Source organism: Diorhabda sublineata, chromosome 1 (genome assembly GCF_026230105.1).
Source record: "Diorhabda sublineata isolate icDioSubl1.1 chromosome 1, icDioSubl1.1, whole genome shotgun sequence".
Taxonomy (NCBI): Eukaryota; Metazoa; Arthropoda; class Insecta; order Coleoptera; family Chrysomelidae; genus Diorhabda; species Diorhabda sublineata.
In genome coordinates this window covers 17,308,647-17,327,345 of record NC_079474.1, presented here as the reverse complement: position 1 = coordinate 17,327,345, position 18,699 = coordinate 17,308,647, and the positions used below count along the sequence as shown (strand labels likewise).

Below are 18,699 nucleotides of genomic sequence, written 5' to 3'. Positions count from 1 at the left end.
GTATATGGAAAGCAAGAAGTTTTACCAGAATAACTCCCATAATTACCATTATGAATGGTTCTTAGACTGTCCGATAAGCTGAAGGCTCTTCTCTGTCCAAACAGCAATAAGTGCTGCTACATCTTCAGCATATCCTAATAACGACTCTTTTGGCATCCGTTGTTGTACATAATGCCTACACTCTATTTCATCTAACAATGTATTACTACTAAAATCTGGTACTATTTTCTTTCCTTGTTGTCCTTAGACTTATCAGTCCTATTTGGAAAAAAGAATTGACGCTTGTCCAAGCGCCATATGCCGTTTAAAATTTCTGTAATAATGAAAAAGCGATGGGTTTCCAATTTATAGAGCTATTTTACACTAGATTTGAAAATTTCTATAAACATACAATAAGCTGCCCTCTAGCATTGTAAAGTTAACAATGGTTCACATTTTTAAACAGGCCCATTTTTTTTCATTTCAGCGTGTGTTAATTAATTTTGAAAGTCTTTAAACTATCTTTAAATTAAGCCTCTCAAATTGGGGGTTTAAACCGATTTAATCTTTGGTTAAACAACTATAATTTAGGTAAGTTTGTGTTAAAAAACACAACAGAAACAATAATGATCGCTACAGATAATATACAATATTATTAATTCTGCTCCCATAAGTAACTGGACTTATCACTACTAAAACTTGTTTTTATTTGTTATCCTAAAACTTAAGTCCTATTTAAAAAAGAAGATTTTGACGTTTGCCTAAACGTCATATAATTAAATATTTTTGTAATGACGGAAAAAAGTATTGATTTCAACTTCCACACTAGATTTGAAAATCATTCGTATATACATACAGTAAACTTTGTTATTTAATACATAATATCAAACATAATAATAACACTAATAACATAGTACTAAATCTAGTTTTATTTGTTTATCCTAATCAATGTTGCCAGATACCTTTAATGAAATTATGATGTAGTGCTGTTAAACTTATCAGATTTTACTTGAAAAGGATAAAAAAAGGATATATTCCTAAAAAATATATATGTATAATTTTTACGCATGCAATAACAATCTTATATAAGTGCAAAGATATTTAGCGAGCCATATAAATGCGTACATTATATAATATTTATCTTTTTACATAAAATATTTCAAAAATTTATTAAATATATAAACAATTATAAATGTATCAAACACATATTTGCTATAACAATACTAAATGCCATAAAAAACAATTAAAATTGATTCGAACAACTGAAAAAACTGGTCAAAAATGTTCTCAAGAATTTTCTCAAAATTATCAAATGTGTTTTTTTTTATCGGGAACGATAAATATTAAAATCTGATAATTATGTAACATCTGTAAACACTAATGTTAATTCTTCTTTTTTTCAATTGGCCTTTTATATATAACGACATACAGCTAGCTGATGTTAATACTTATCTTTGCTATTTTTAAGAAAGAAGACTTTGACGTTTATCAAAATGTCACATATTATTTAATTATTTTTGTGATGGCGGATGAAAGTGATGGTTTTCCACTTCATAGAGCTGTTTTCGAAAACGACTTACCAAATTTATCTCGGTTAATAAGGAAATACGATGTAGCGTTAAAGGATAAACATGGTAACCATTATTTATTATGTCAACGTATTACTATTGAAATTTATTTTTAGGTTATTTGATTATGAAATTTGTTTATCTTGATTTTTAGGAAATACAGCTTTACATCTGGCTGTTATGCTAGGAAGGAAAGGTATGTAAATTGAAAATTGATAGGGTAATTAATTAATGTTATTTCTTGTAGAATGTGTACAGCTGCTATTAAAACATGATGCGCCTGTGAAGGTGAAAAATGGTTTAGGTTGGACTGTTCTAGCAGAAGCTGTCAGCTATGGAAATCGACCTACAAGTAATAGTTTGAACACATTTAGTATTAAACTCTATATTATTATTTTTTCTTGGATATTTTCTAAATTTTCTATACCAAAGTATAATTTTTTTTGTAGTGAAGGATTACGTTTTGTTTATCTAAAATAGTATTTATCTTTAGTGGTGAATATACAAAATTTTAGTTTGTTTTGAATCTTTTAGTATCTTGTTTGGTTAGAAAATTTAGGCAGCAGTCTAGAGAACAAATGGAAGAGAGAAGACCAAATTTAGTGAAAGCTTTAAGTAAAATTAATGATTTTTATATGGAATTGAAGTGGGATTTCCAATCATGGGGTGAGTATTATAATAAAAGCTATTATAAATGTAATAATATAGTTTTACTAAACAATAGGACTTCTAAAATTATATAAATTACAATATTTGGTCAGCTTTCTTATTTTAAATCCATTTGATTGTTTTTTCTTTTGTGTCCTTATACACATCACATGTTCACAGTTAAAAGATATATTATTTTCAGCATTTTGATTTTATACAGTATATATCTGAATAAAATTTGGAATTACAATGTATTTTCTGTTAACCTGTGAGTAAAACACACTAAACAGCTTAAGTCTAATGAATCTTTCTACTTTTCTAAATCCTTTGTGGTACTTTTTATATAAATTTGGTAAATCTAATGTATATTATTAAGAAACTCAAGGCATAAGGATTAACTTTAATGTGAAGTTATAAATAAGAAAATTTTTAATAATTGTCATCCAGATACATCGAGAACATCTGAATACTTAAGATTTGAATTAGGCAACTCAAGAATTGGTCAACTGGAAAAGATCCTTTCAAAATTTAAAACTTTTTGATATAAATGTGACTTTCTTTTCGAACAGTAGAACAAACAATATAGAAAGTTTGTATTGTGAGTTCATTTGAATACAGAGAAGAGTCTGTGGGATTATTTTGGTGGTTAAAATAATGACAATCTTATCTCAAATAATAAAAAAAGTTTATGAAAATATTAATACCTTCTGGGATTCATTTCAGTGGTCCAAGCTTGGCATTTTAGCTAATCAGTTATCTTATACAGACATTAAAGTTTTCCCAAAGTTTTGTAACAGAAAATTATCTTATATATAGGTACAAAAATGTACTTAAGATCGGGATACAAATAGTATAGATAAAAACCAGAGATGTGTTCAGGGAAATGTTGTAATGACGTTTTTTCTATGAATAGAGAAAGCATCAGGGTAATCTTGGTGAAAAGTTTTTGAAAAGACTACCCCCCAGAAGTAAGATTTAACCGCTATAACTTGGGCTTTGACTGTAAGCTTCATGAAGATGCTTCTAGAATTGGATCTGCAGCTTAAATGTTATATAATTGACAAACAGATTGGAAACTTGCTCAGGTTCAAACTGTTTGAAAAAAAGACAATTCCCAACAACTACCATTCAACTGCTTTAGTCCCAGCCATTGCCAAGGTCATAAGAAAAGTCCTTCACCAGCAAATTTGACTGAAGCTATAGAGAAAGATTTGAGGTCAACGCCGGTGTAACCCAAGGATGCATCTTGTCACCTCTCTCCTGTACATGAACTATGTACTCGACAAAATTGAAAACCTGATAGGTAGCTTCACCAAAGCTAGCGCACTGGTGTCTTGTGTTTGCTTTTTACATAAAACAGGCAACATTATGATATTCAGCTAATCTATTATGGTTATGTGTAAATTATTGTTGATAAATAATTGAAATTGCAATATAAGTTATATTATTGTTCAATGTTTTGTAAAACAATTTTTTTTTAATGTGCATAGTCCAATTAAAATATTTTCAGTGCCCCTTGTTTCAAGAATCTTGCCATCGGACATCTGTAAAATATACAAAAGTGGTGCAAATATAAGATTAGACACTACCCTAGTGGATTTTTCGGATATGAGGTGGGAACGTGGCGATATATCATTTATTTTTAATGGAAACGCAAAACCTAATGAAAGTCTTACCGTTTTAGATAATGTAGCTAAAGTTTATCAAAAAGTTAGACACGAGGTAAGCCTATGACTCATACTTTTATTTGTTTTATTTGCACAATAGTGTGTAATAAAAATTTAACAAACGTTTATCATTCAAATAAATTTTGCTTGGATCATTGTTATTAGAAAATAGAAAACGTTTATATATAAAATCTGACTAAAATATTATTATAAATTTATAATAAATTATTATAAATTTGACAATACAATGAGATTCGAGGTCAACTAAATATGGACATGTTCGAAATAAACCATAATAAAATTAATCTTATCAAAATAGTTTCCTGGATAGCTTATTAGGTATCGACTTCCTCTATTCGAATTGGTGAAATACAATACAAAATCATTTAAAAAAACAGAATATAGATAAACAGTGCTAAATAAACATAAAACTTCATGATTAACAGTAAATTGAACCTGCAAGTAAAATATAAATGCAAATTAGTTTTTTTGAATTCTGTTGAAATATAAAGGGACTAAATTTAAATTACAATTAACTAGATACCTCTATTTTTATAAATATGATAATTTGAATAAACTACCAATCTTGCTATAATAAAATAGAACAGAAAACTTTATTTTGAAGCAGGTTAAACTTGGTAATATATCAGTACCGTAAAGTCATTTTGGTCCACTTTTAAACTTTAACTTGTCATAACTTTTAAACCAATTGTTATAATATTTTTTTCTTAGTCTTATTTTGTAGGGTCTGTACTAGTACTTCCAACTTTGAAATTGGCAAAAAAGCTGAAGAATTTTCAAGTCCATTTTTTTTAAATTGGGTGGTCAAAGTCAGAAAATGAAATTAGGTTACTTTGGTCACACATTGTTTTATTTAGAAAATGTAAAGACACGCTGAAATATAGGTGACTTCGATTGCCAAATGGGTTTATGTTATTTTTTTAGGCTTTTGGGCATATATGTCATGTAAAGTGGAAGTTTCTACCTTAAAAAACATTGTACAGGGCGAAAAAGGGAACAAATAATACATTAAATAAAAGTACTCAGAAATATATTGTTAATGGTTGTTTTCTGAAGAGACAATTCTAGATTTTATATAATAGAGGGATATAATTTATAGTATTTTAATTTTTCAATCATTTCAATTGAATTTTGCCTCGTATTTCCCGCTAGTTTAACTAGCACTCAATTTTATCTTAATTTTTTACTTTTTTGAAAAATAATCCTCTACGTTTATGGAATTATATTTAATGTATATATGATTGTTGTTTGTAGGAGAGTGAAATGGAAATTGAAGACGAAGTGGATTTATTAATGTCTACAGATATAATGGCAGCACAGATTTCCACGAAAAGCATATCTTTCACTAGGGCCCAATCAGGTTGGATTTTCAGGGAAGATCGTAAGGTATTTTAAGTAAAATTTAATATTTATGCTCGTTATATTTATTGGGGTGATTTATAAGCGAATTCAATCTTGTTGGATTCAGTATTTAATACATCGATGCATAACTCACTAGTTTACTACAGGTTTTTATTCAAATTTTCTTTTTATTTATCAACATGGTTACCATTGACAATCAGTGGAACGCTTTTCCAACCTCTCCTTGGATCATTTTTTTCAGGTATTAAAACCACTACAGCCAGAGAGACATTGATCATCTTTTTTATTGAGTAGTCTCTTTTTAATTTCTTTGTCAATATATCGAAGAATATATAGCAATTGCCACTGTTGATTGTTCCTTTTTTCACTCAGGTGATTACTGCTTTAATCAAAATGTGGGGAAGTTTCTTCTATGGTTATATATCGATGCAAAACATCCCTTTTATTTTTTCAAAACATCTCCAGATAGTGATGTGAATAATCAATTTGTTATTTTTGCAGTACCAATTCGGAAAGAAACTTTCCATTGTCGTATAAACACTTCATGTGACAGCTATCCTCTCAATTGTTTGTATTTACTAATGTACCCGCTACCTCTTTTGGTCTTTTTGATCTTTGAGCATCATTGGTACTTGCATGTGAACGTTTACACTCCAGATATCATACAATTATGGTTAATTTTCAAGAAAGAAAGCTTCTAAACTACTTTTCATACCAAGCTTTTGAATCAGTGGATTTGATTAACAGAAAATGTTGTCAATTCGTTATTTTTGTTCCATTGTGAGGAAAGCAGTACCAATTTAGAAAGAAACTTTTATATTCTCATTTAAACACTTCATAATATTTTCATGTGACAACTATCCTTTCAATTTTACTTTGCGAATTTCCATCACTATTTTCGTAATTATGGTTGATTTTCCTGGAGAAAAATTACTAAACTACTTTTCATACCAAGCTTTTGAATCAGTGGATTTGATTTGATTAAAAGACAACTGAATTTTTTTTGTCATTATTTAAAAAATACAAAAGTTGTTTATTTTTTAAAGTCTAACAAACTATTGGAGGAAAAGGAGCTTACATTTTCACATATGTCACTTTAAAAATGGTACTATAAAGTAAAAATATGGTTTATGGTGACCTTTAACCATCAGACCAGTTACCTATTGATTTGTGCTAAAATTTTCCTTTTTATAAAATAATAATTATCCTAAATTGACATAATCTCATTTGATTACTGATTTTTTGCATTATCTTCAAGTCAGTATAGATGGTGGAAGAGTATATTGTCTTTTCGGACTAATTTTCCCATGACACATATTGCTGTGAAATTTATATCGAGAATCTAACATTTGAATTGAGTATTTTTTCAGTTTTAAATTATTCTTTATTGATTTCCTTAGGAAATGGTAGCTGGTCAGTATGAAAGTGACTTGTATACGGTGCACGGTTTGCAGTTGGAAAGTCGTAAAAGAAGGGAACATCTATCTTCAGACGATTTGCAGAAAAACAAGGCTATTTTAGAGAGTTTAACGAAAGGAGGGAACTTACAACCTTTAGACCAAGACGGTGCTGTAAGTATTCGATTTTGTTATTTGAAGAAGCCGGTATTTCAATTAAAATGATTATTTTTTCAAGTTTTGACTAATATTTCAACTCCAATTGTTTAGAATTGATCTCTCAGTATCCATTTAATAATTTTTATATTTCAGCCTGTTAGAAGAAACAGTCTAATACCTCCTCCCGACAAAAAAGTTACCTGGCAAGAGTATTTAAACGCAGATGTAAATAACTATCCCAGATTAGGAAGAGATTTAGTGTATAAGGAATCTACGAAGAGTTTTAAAGCAACCATAGCAATGGTAAAAGTGATTTAAAAAAATTAAAAGTTTAATAAAATCTTTAATGTTTGTAGAGCTCCGAATTTCCCTTATCGGTGGAAATGCTACTAAATGTATTAGAAGTGATAGCGCCTTTTAAGCATTTTTCAAAATTAAGAGACTTTATAACATTCAAACTGCCTAACGGTTTTCCCGTAAAAGTTGAAATTCCTATTTTACCTACGGTTACGGCTAAAATAACGTTTCAACATTTCGAATTCAGAGACGACATTCCTAAACATTTGTTCATGATACCAAAAAATTACGTTGAAGATCCAACAAGGTAAGTAAATAAATAATACCCGATATAAAATAATAAGTAAAAAGGTGATTAAAACCTTGAATTATTAACTTCCATGCACATATCTCAATGTTAATCTATTACAACAAATAATTTTCCTGATTTTGTGGTTATACAACAGAAGTGACTACAATAATTGATCAACAAAATATTTAGGGGGAAAAATGACAGATCTATTGGTATATTACAATGATATAAACACTCCGCATTCGTCAAACTTGAGGTTTCATTAACATAATAGAACAGGACCGGCCTCATGGACGACTTTGTATCAACCATTGAGGTGGGTCTGGAGTATTCTTGTCAAAAGTATTTCATATTTGTGAGGATTCTAGAACTAAGTAAGCTAGAATGTATTCTTCTCCTTTCCACAAAATCCATAATTTTTTTAGGTATAATGGATTATATATATATATATATATATATATATATATATATATATATATATATATATATATATATATATATATATATTTAGATCTTTTTTAGATCTATGGGTATCGAAGGAAATATTTGGAGTGATACAGCTTGGAAAGGTTCCATAGATTGTTTCCTCCTTCTTTTGAAACTCTTTAGGAGCATTTTTTCTTATATCATAGATAGACTCCAGTTTCAAAAGTACCGTTTTCTTATGCTCCTGATTTGAATACATTTGTTCTATTTTCCATTGGTCCTTTCTATATAATTTTTTACCAAAGATTTTTGAAAAATAAAAGTCTCATGTGAAATAATTGTTGGGAGGAAATTTTTATTCGTGGATTTATTCATTACAACTCTATAACTTGAAAACTAATTTATATGTAAGAAAATTTCTACACTAGAAGAAATTGATGTTTATAGATAAAGTGACATGAGGTTGGAGCTCGATTCTCCTTCTGTATTGGTTGAATTTCATGTTTTCATATGTTTGTTATTTTGTAGGTTTCCAGATTTATGACGGCCTGAGCTGCTGAACTGGTTCGAGCTAAGCTACAAACAAAAACCGGAATTTTTGTTACCGTACGATTACGAACGTCAGCGTCAATTGGCGGCAGCGGCGGCAAAACGTCCCTCCAAATTGGTAAAAAAATTATACACAAAAAAACTGAAAAGTAACCATCAAACAACGTTCGCTCAAAATAGTAATAATCCAACGATCATTGTCGAAGTACCGATGTTGTTCACCTTGGGCAGCATCTATAGTACCAACTGTCTTTTATACTTGGAATAGTTCCTCTATTTTGTTTATTGTACGGTACCGAATAACAGAAGTGGGATTGAAGGAAAAAAAATCAATTCTTCACCGATTGTGGTCTTAGCAAAGCGGTTCGGTAGCTTTAAGTTTATACTTTTCATGTTAGATAATTTAATAACATTTCCATTATATTGAAATAATTTTTTACAATTTTACAAAATTATGTCGTTTACTATCATGAGAGTTTTTTCATTCCTGCATGTTTAAATTTGTAAACATTTTATATAAAACATCAAAATAATAAAAAATACATTAAGTATAGTTACGTTCTAGGTGGTACCAAAGTTTTTTTTTATTTATATTCTTATTATGCTAAATCAATTGTTACCCAATTACTTTTACTGGCGAAACTACTGGCAACTAAACAAATTTTTTAGATGTTACAAACCTTAGTGTTTTTTGATTATCGTTTCAAAACTAACCTAAAAATTGTTATTTATATGGTTTTTATCATTTTTTATTGAGTATCTCTCCTTATACTTATAAGTCTGTCCAATTTTATAATAGATGGAAATAAATGTACAAATACTTAAAAAATACTAATCTTATGAAAAGTCTTTTTATATATAGTAGAATAGTGAAAATTCTCAAATGAAAAGTGGCTTAATTTTATGTTTCACTATTATTATCAGCATCTTTATTATAACAAGTAAATGTTGAATCGTGGACGTAAAAAGGATAAAACTTTATAATTGAAAAAAAAATTATTGTGATTCCTGCTTAGTACATTTCGTTATTTGGTAATTTTATAGTATCGCGCTCCCCTCCTCTTTTTTTGACTCTAGTAAGTCGAATAATTATCCGATTTTAACGATTTTTTAAAAAAATTTTGTTTATGTAAGAAAAATGGGACCATAATACTATGAAATTACATTGTATCCCATAAACACATGCTTAGCAAATCCTCCTTTTTTTATATAATTTGTTCTCAAATGTCAAATTTTGTATTATAATAATTATAAATACAAAATATTTGATCTTGATGTTGAATTATTAATAATCAATCTCACATTATATGCAATAGTCAATAAAAAATTTTATCCACTAAGAAAAACATGAACACGCAATTCTGGACTCAAAGTCTAATGACAATTTTAATTATTTTTCTTGAACCTAATTGAGCGTTTTATGTAATTCAAATATTTAGTTATAATATTGGATGAGCGCTTTTAGTAAATTCTAATGTGGTTGTTCATTTGAACTACTTTCATATTTATGTCGTGTATATTATTCGATATACACAAACTCACAACAGCATACTCGGATGGTGAATTTTCTAATTTTAATTAAAATTATAGAAATAATTTGACATTATCATTTGGTTTTGTTGAGTTCTATTATTTTTTCATGTACTCCAGATATTATTGAACAATTTATCAAAATAAGTATTGGATACACGTTTTTAATAAATTTGTTGTAGTTGGACCATTTGAACTACTGATTGTTGTACTATATGAGGTACCAAACGAAAATAGTTGTTCAAATTAATTTTTTCTATAATAAATGTTTCAGTAACAAAATTCATGTTTCGCTGATTGATAACTTAAAAAAAATATTCTTTGTCAAAAATTCAAGTACTTAAAATTTTTCCATTAAAGTATTCTTTATATTGTAAATTTTTATCTTGAATGTTAAATTTTACACTGAAAGTTATTTGTATTACTGTTTTCTAGTCCCTAATTTAAAATTTAAAAAATTGTGTTATTTAAAAATTTAGATTGTAAGTTCTGCGTCAATATTTAAAAACAATTGTCAATATTTATTATAAGTAGAATAAATACGTTATTTAAATATTCACAGGGTAATTTTATAAACAATATCTAAATTGTTTATACGTGTATCATTTATATCCCAATCCATCCCTTATCCCTATATACACACAGATTTAATGGAATCACTTGTATATTTGCAACAAACCTTTGTGTGGAAAAAGTTTGTATGCTTGGCTAATATAAACAACCAAAAATTGTTTCTTGTATAAACTGTGTATTTTTCATGTAAAAATAACAATTTATACAACACAAAATGGAATGTTACCTTACAGTCAACAACAGAAACTGAGGTAAAACGCAAATGAACAAGAATGATTTATACTAGTGCTAAATTACCACCACTTTATCGCCAAATATTGGCAAAATGTCATTGTCTTTAAATGAATACTGAATTTGTTTTGGGTCAGATGTATCCCAAAATAAAGAATTGATAACCTACGGTCAACAGCACCAAGAACCGAGTTAACAGCAAATAAACAAGAATGGTTCCAGATAGTGTTAATATTGTGTCTTCAACACAAGAAATAGTTTGTTGAAAATTGGCGAAATGCTATTGTTTTCATGTGAAATCAGAATAGGTTGTGGATCAGATAATTACAAAATTACAGCAACAGAAACACAGTAAAATGTAGATGAACAACAATGGTTCCTGTATCTTCAAATTGTTAACTAGCAAAATGTCAATGTTTTCATATAAATTCAGAGTGGTTTTGGATCAGATGATTACCGAAACGATGGATTAATAACCCACAGTTAATAACATAAACCAATAATTCAAAATGTCATTTTTCATATGAAATGAAATTAATGAAATGTTAACACTAGAGCTGGGCAATTTGATTGAAACCAGAATGATCCTGACCTGAATCTCTGAGAGGTATTATATTAATAAGATAAGCCTAAGCAGAGCACAACCTGACATTCCTTGACATACAATAATTTTCTTATGGTTTTTCTGAAAAAATAGAAGGAAAAGAGAAGAATGGGTTAATTTTCTTTTATTGGTTTTATGAACTAAATTGGGTATTAAATAATATGGTCATGCTTTATGATTGGAACAAAGACTCCTTTATTTCACATTCAATCAAAACTGGAAAAAAATGTTAGTTTGATGTTTAGTAGTTGGGCATCGGAGAGTTGCAACTGGTTCATATTTTTATGAATCGCATCTTCTCAAACTAGTATAACTGGAAAATTTCTAAAAGTTGTAATAACTACAAGTTAGTGAAGATGAATCTCAAAAGAAATTTAGGATATCATGGAGAAAATCATAATAAACATGTAGTATAACTAAACCTTACAGCAAAGGGGGACAATTTTGATAATTTAATCAATTTATAAGATTTGAAGTGGTAATAAGGATTACAAAACTTTATTTTTTATGGTACCGCAAAAATCAATGGAATGATCTAAATAGAATTGAGATGACATTTTATTGCAACATTTGAAATATACGAATTCAAAGAAAAAATCTAAAAATCAGCTGTAACCAATTGGTATTTGCCTTGACCTTTTTTCAACAGGAATCCTTGTAAATTTAAATTTTCCAAAACCGTGTTGAATTTGTTTTTAGCTATACCCGCTTGTTCACTTAATTGTTTCAGTTCATTTGTACCAAAAATAGATCTCGTTTCTATTTCTGAAATTCTCTGCACTATCCTTAAGAGCCTCGTAATCTAAAAAAAAAAAAATAAAACCAAAGTAGAAAAAAAAATCCATCGAGAATCCATACTTGTGCTTTAATACTTGTTCCGGTACCGTTTTGAGAACGTGTTTTATCCAAAACTCCAGTACCATCACTGAAAATATCGTTCAGACTCCACTTCATAATTTCTACTACATCTTCGGCGTCTTGCTTGGTTGCCACTTCTCGTAACTCAGCTTTTGCTCTTGCCTAAAAAAACAAAAATATCAAATATACAGGGTGATCTACTTAAAAAATCTATTCTACTACCACTATTCACCCCTTTTTCTATAACTGTATTAAATATATATGCTACAACTCTTCATACAGTTCCAGATCAACGATAAATAATATTTGAGACGATTTCATAAAGGTTGAATCTATAAAACCCAGTAGTAGCAGTAGACCTTTCGAAGTTATAGTTTCCAAAGAACTATCTCAAAGTTCACAATCACGTGGTATCTTTCTAAATCATCTTAGGGCAGATGAGGTCTTCCTAAATTATTGTAGGAATAAGTTTTGTCGTTCTAGAACATTTCACAACATTCTAGATTGTAATAGAAGACTATGAACGGTTCTAGATTGTAAAAAAAGACTATGAATGGTTCTAGATTGTAATAGAAGACTATGAACGGTTCTAGATTGTAAAAAAAGTATGAATGGTTCTAGATTGTAATAGAAGACTATGAACGATTCTAGGTTCTAATAGAAGACTATGAACGATTCTAGATTGTAAAAGAAAACTATGAAAGATTCTAGTTTGTAATAGAAGATTATGACTAGATCATTTTATGGCATAAAAGGACCTTCCAGATGGCGTTAGAATACTAGGTGTCCTTCTAGATCGTTTTTGTCGTTCCAGAATAATTCAAATAATTCTAGATCGTTTTGATAACATTCAAGACCGTTTTAGTAGACTATCAATCATTCCATATAGTTTTAAATCACTTTTGGGATTAGTCTAGATCATTTTATCGTTTTAGGATACATGAGGTTCTTGTGGATTCCTTTAGAAGACTTGGGGTCCTAAATCGTTTAAGGATCTATTTTTGTCTTTTAAAAACATTTCGCATCATTCTAGATCGTATTGTACAACATTCTAGATTATGTTGAGACGACCATGAATGATTCTAGATCGTTTAACGATACAAAGGGTCCTAGATAACTTTAGAAGACTAGGTATCGTTCTAGATGGTTTTGGTAACAATTTTTTCGTTCTAAACCATTTCATATCATTCTATATCGTATTTTACAACATTCTAGATCGTGTAATGAAGTATATGAACGATTATAGACAGTTTTTGCGACACAAAAGGTCTTCTGGATCCCTTTAGAAGACTTGGGGTCTTTCTAGATCGTTTAAGGATCTATTTTTGTTGTTCTAGAACATTTCACATCATTCTAGATCGTATTTTACAACATTCTAAATTGTTTTGACAACATTCTATACCGTTTTGTGTTATTGGCTGAGATTTTCTATTTTCTTTAGTTCTGTTCTCAATTGATTAAACTCTGTAAAAAAGAGCGGTTCTAGCCTTGTGAAAGGCACCCCTTTTCCCACGTATACCCATACCTAGATTTTCATTTGCTTGGTTCATTTACTGTTTCTAGATTTGCCTCGATCAGCTTTGCTATCATGACTGGTTGATTTTGTTTATAGTTACAGTGCAAATTGAAATGTGCACACCTTTCAATGGTTAGGAAGAGTACCTATTACAATTTTGGATGCATCAGTATACCATAACATGGTATTATTTCTGATTAAGTGAAGGGTGTAATCTTTCCATTTTTTATCACTCAGCAATACTGAAAAGTTCTTTATATCACATATTTTTGGTGAATCGTCCACTAGAAGTCCTAGAAGATGTATGTTTGCCTGTATCTTTTTATGACAAAGAGCAGTAAACTCTAAGATAACTTCTTGCTGTCGTTAGACAAGTCTTCATGGCCTCTGTAATGCAGATACAAGCTACATCTTGCTCAGATGTCACTTTTGCGAGTTTTACTTGAATTTTCCTTGGGGTTATTATTCGCCCCATAATAATGGTATAGGACCATTTCTATTCTTTTGGTAAACATTTCCCTAACCTAACCTACAATAACAATATGTTACAACATAAAAGTTGTCATTTTTTTATCGAACTCTATATAATAAGCGTTCAATTATTTAAAACTGTTAATCACTTGAGTTAATCGAATTAAGGAGTTGGCCTGTCTAGTCGTAACAGGAGTACAGTCGCCAGTTTGGAATTGTTTACGCAACGATAGGTAATACTGTTTAATGACACTTTTCGCATCATCCGATAATTGCGGTTTGACATATTTCTGGGCGTAAGCTATATATTTTCTAAATAAATTATGGGGAACCAAATCGGCTTTGGAAGCGTCAAATTTTAAACGGTCTCTGAAATTAAATAAAACAAATCAGTTTGTTCTATATGTAACTGTAAGTAATTTACCTTAAATTTCCATTACTAGATTCTACAATAGACACCGAATTATTTTGGATTCTACTTTTTTCGCTTTGTTCTAAATGTATGCTGACCACGTGCTTCGATAGGAGCCAATCTGTTTCCTAAAAATAACATAAAAGTATAATTTCAATTTAAGAAATTGTAAGAATCCTTACTTCGTTTACGGTATCGACTAAAATAAATATCAAATCGAATCTTGATAGCATAGGTGAATTCATTTTCAAATTTTCCGCTATTGTTCTGGCTTTATTGTAATGACCTCCTACGGGATTAGCTGCAGCTAACATAGTAACCCTTGTAGGGATAGAACAAATCGTTCCGGCTTTAGCTATACTAATAGTTTGTTGTTCCATAGCTTCTAAAAGAGCCTAAAAAACATTTATAGAAACAAATTCGACTAAACTAATAAAAAAACTTACTGCATGCTGGGTAGGCATTTTATCGAATTCATCGATGCAACAACAACCTTGATCTGCTAACATTAAAGCTCCTGCTTCCAAAGAAAATTCTCCCTCTCCATCTCTAGTCATTGTGACTGTTAATCCAGAACTTGTACTTGTATTTCCACATACGTAAACCCCTTAAATAATAATTATTTTCCCTCGAAACTAATATATATGATATACTAACCTCGAGGTGCAACATTCGTACATGCTTGTAACATCTGACTTTTTCCCAATCCAGGATCACCTACAACTAATACATGGGATTCTCCTCGGAATGATTCAGATTTAGTACCACCGAATAATGCTAAGAGAAGACCAGCTTTAACCATCTCATGCCCATATATATTGGGACATAGAGATTGTACTAGAAGAGCAAATGAATTTTGAGCACAATGGATTTTCTGAAACAACACACCAAATATTACTAACTCTATAACAATAATTCTATTCCATCTAAGTATGACTACTGTTTAGTACCACTACAACAACACTTGAAGTTACACTGTCTGGTAGTGAAAGTCCTTTATAAGATATTTGGATGGCCAAAATCTGTTCTTGAAAGTCCTTTATAGAATATGAAAGTCCTTTATAAAATATGTGGAAGGCTTGATTCTGGCATTAAAAGTCCTTCATAAGATATCTGGAAGGCCTGAATCTGTTCTTGGAAGTCCTTTATAGAATATAAAAGTCCTTTATAAAATATGTGGAAGGCTTGAGTCTGGTATTAAAAGTCCTTTATAGAATATGTGGAAGGCTTGAGTCTGGTATTAAAAGTCCTTTATAGAATATGTGGAAGGTTGAGTCTGGTCTTAAAAGTCCTTTATAAGATATCTGGAAGGCTTGAAAGACATGACAGTGAGACTGTTTTGTGTAGTAGTACAGATGTTACATATCATTTTTAACAAATAAAACTTACTTGTATATCGAAATAATCATTTTGATTGAAAGATATCCCGATGTTATATTCACCTTTACATTGTTTTTTGTTATTAAAAACTGATATCGCTTTCAAATAAAGATTGAATATGGAGTTTTGTTTATTTTTACCGTTGTTACTATTAACATCTCTTACCTGAAACGAAATTTTTAATTGTTTCAATAATTGTGATTCTCATATGCAAATTACATGATTAACTCACGTTAATTATACCAGAAATAGTTACGTCATCTCCTGGGAAACAAGTATTTACTAAATCTTCTGTTAATTCACAATCAAGAGTTCTTGGAGTTCTGGCATGGTCATACTAAAAAATACAAGTTAGTTAATCAAACTTATAGTCAGCGTATGAGTCCCTTATTCATCAAATTTAATCTAATTCCTATTGCAGCTAAACCATTTGAGCATATAAATATGATGTCTTTAAAATATCTAATCAAGCATACATTAAGGAAAAATAGTCAATAATTCAAGAACCTTTTATAAAACTAACGAAATCCTCATCATTTCAAATCCCATGATAAAGGTATTATCTAAATGTACATCGAATCAATACCCAGAAGTAAATCAATCACCAATTATTAGAATACTAGAAAATTGTAAACTTCAAATAGAAGAAGAGACATTTTTAACATACAAATTAAAAAAAAGGAAATCAATGGTTACACACCATTCTTCAAATTTGTAATTAAATTAATTGGAGAAAAATCATTAGAAAAAACATTTAAAAAGGTGTAAGAAAAAGTTATTATTTTCTTACCTGGTCAGCCCAATGTGGTTCCTGAATCTTAACCGATTGCCAACTGACAAATTTATCATAAGGAGACGCGAGTTCCACACTAAAATTAGTCTTGGCTTTACAATCTTTAGTCTTACAACTAAGTGGTACTGTGTAAACATTATCTGGTTGTTTTGATATTTGAGTACCAAAGCAATTGCTACATGTAAACGTTAAATACTGAGCAATTAACTTTACATCACTAGTTTTTATCACAGTTCCTTTAATAGTTACCAGTTTACCTAAAAATATTTCAAGTAGAGACTTATTCACCGATTTTTATTAAATTTACCAATGTATTGAAACCTGAGTTCTCTTAGATGTAAAAATGGTTCCACATTACAAATTCTTGCAGTTATCGGTTCGAATAATATCAAATTTTGTTCGTTTTGTTCTTCATAATACTTGGTAATTAAATCGTGCATGGCTAAACTTATACAATTTAAACAATATTCTGAGTCATTCGATAATTCTTCCTTAAATTCGGGCCAATTTGTTAATATGTTCTCGTCTCCAGTTATTTGTTTAAAATCCAAGTTAAATAATTTATCTTTGGCGATTTCCGGTAAAGAATAACACGTTTGATTTTGTTGAAAGAATGTTTTGAACGTATTTACGTGTTTTTTTAACATCTCTTCGTTTATATGATCTAAAATCAATAATCTAAACAAATAATAATTTGAATTTAAAAAACACACCTGCATCGGGGAAATAAAGTCTGAACCCTAAATATCCATAGTTTGGTAGATTATTTACATCACTAGGATCGTCACCTTTATATTTACTAACTCTTTTATAATTCTTTTTAAACCAAGGTTTCGACATTTCAAAAAATAGAAATTTAACTTTATTTAAAACAAATATTTTTTGAATATTTTTGAATTTGTTTTTTATGGTTATGTATAGTTGATTATCAGAATAACCAACTGATTTTTTGTTCTGGCTAAGCTCACTTGAATCAACAAAATTATTATTTATTGAAACAAAATTATTATTATTACAATCAATTTTTATCGGCTTATATCTAGTGTATAGTGAGTTAAAAACCTTTTGTCTAATATTTTTCTTACATCATAAACGTATGTTTGACATTATTTTTTCGGATCTTGTAGTATAAGTTACAACGTTACCATATTGCCAACGTATTCATTCTAAATAATAAAATAGTTTTTGGATTGCTTCTTTTTAATTTATCATAATATTAGAGACTTTGTAATATAAAATATATTTCTTCAAATGTACTTTAATTTTTTATGTCTACAAATAGTCGTTTCATTGATGCAATTAATTAAAAAATCGTAACCACCACCTATATCGTGATTATTGTTGTATCAGATGCTGCATCTTCTCAAGGACGAAGGTAGGATAGGATCTCTTAAGAATAAAGAAGTCGAAGACAGAGATAGGACCAATGCCTATTACTAGAGATGGCATAAATTAATTAACATGTTATTTACACGCTATTAAAAAATTTATATTAAATTTATAAGTTGATATTTTAATGAAACTATTCACTGCATAGAAAGGGAAAAGGGATACCTTTATGTCAATTATGAGGTTCTCAATGTAGAATAAAAAATATTTTTCAATGTTTTTTATTTTGAAAAAGTTCGTCATACTAACGTATAGATTCAACAATAGTTTAAGGTGCCAGCAAGTTGTTGAACTATTATCTAAAATGGTAACAATGTCAAAGTAATCTATCAGGATTAACAATTTAATTGCGTATGTTTTTAATAAATTAAATGGTTGTATAAATAAATAACTTTGCATTTAAGTAGCGATCTGAAAAGTTATAATACTGGTTGTCTATATTATTATAATGTTGTTAGTTCAATGACCCGTTTTCTAGCATCTCCATTCAAGTATTTGGTAGCTGTTCCTCGAATCCAAAGCTTCCATCTCTAGACACAATTATTGAATGGGTCAATGTGCACTCCGTATTTTTTTG

General features: G+C 29.4%; 2 protein-coding genes across 4 annotated transcripts; one reads left to right on the top strand and one right to left on the bottom strand.

Moving 5' to 3' along the window:
• Nucleotides 1–1,468: 1,468 nt before the first annotated feature.
• On the top strand, nucleotides 1,469–10,487 carry LOC130444661 (ankyrin repeat domain-containing protein 13C). Its single transcript, XM_056779937.1, has 10 exons — nucleotides 1,469–1,613; nucleotides 1,702–1,743; nucleotides 1,795–1,899; nucleotides 2,082–2,213; nucleotides 3,706–3,917; nucleotides 5,138–5,269; nucleotides 6,646–6,816; nucleotides 6,955–7,104; nucleotides 7,158–7,405; nucleotides 8,345–10,487. The coding sequence occupies exons 1-10, from the start codon at nucleotides 1,502–1,504 to the stop codon at nucleotides 8,358–8,360; spliced, it is 1,320 nt and encodes a 439-aa protein (XP_056635915.1). The 5' UTR covers nucleotides 1,469–1,501; the 3' UTR covers nucleotides 8,361–10,487.
• Nucleotides 10,488–10,623: 136 nt separating this feature from the next.
• LOC130444650 (DNA helicase MCM8-like) lies at nucleotides 10,624–17,831 on the bottom strand. Of its 3 annotated transcripts, none has more exons than XM_056779908.1 (12): nucleotides 17,447–17,831; nucleotides 17,041–17,397; nucleotides 16,731–16,990; nucleotides 16,173–16,277; nucleotides 15,950–16,105; nucleotides 15,218–15,434; nucleotides 15,007–15,167; nucleotides 14,743–14,955; nucleotides 14,573–14,688; nucleotides 14,298–14,517; nucleotides 12,162–12,323; nucleotides 10,624–12,105 (listed from the first exon to the last, which is right to left on the bottom strand). In XM_056779908.1, the coding sequence occupies exons 1-12, from the start codon at nucleotides 17,571–17,573 to the stop codon at nucleotides 11,902–11,904; spliced, it is 2,298 nt and encodes a 765-aa protein (XP_056635886.1). In that variant the 5' UTR covers nucleotides 17,574–17,831; the 3' UTR covers nucleotides 10,624–11,901. The 3 variants fall into 3 exon arrangements, with proteins under 3 accessions (XP_056635886.1, XP_056635895.1, XP_056635905.1); XM_056779917.1 differs by having other exon boundaries at nucleotides 17,041–17,382; nucleotides 17,447–17,808; XM_056779927.1 differs by having other exon boundaries at nucleotides 11,844–12,105; nucleotides 12,188–12,323; nucleotides 17,447–17,808.
• Between the last annotated feature and the right edge of the window lie 868 nt (nucleotides 17,832–18,699).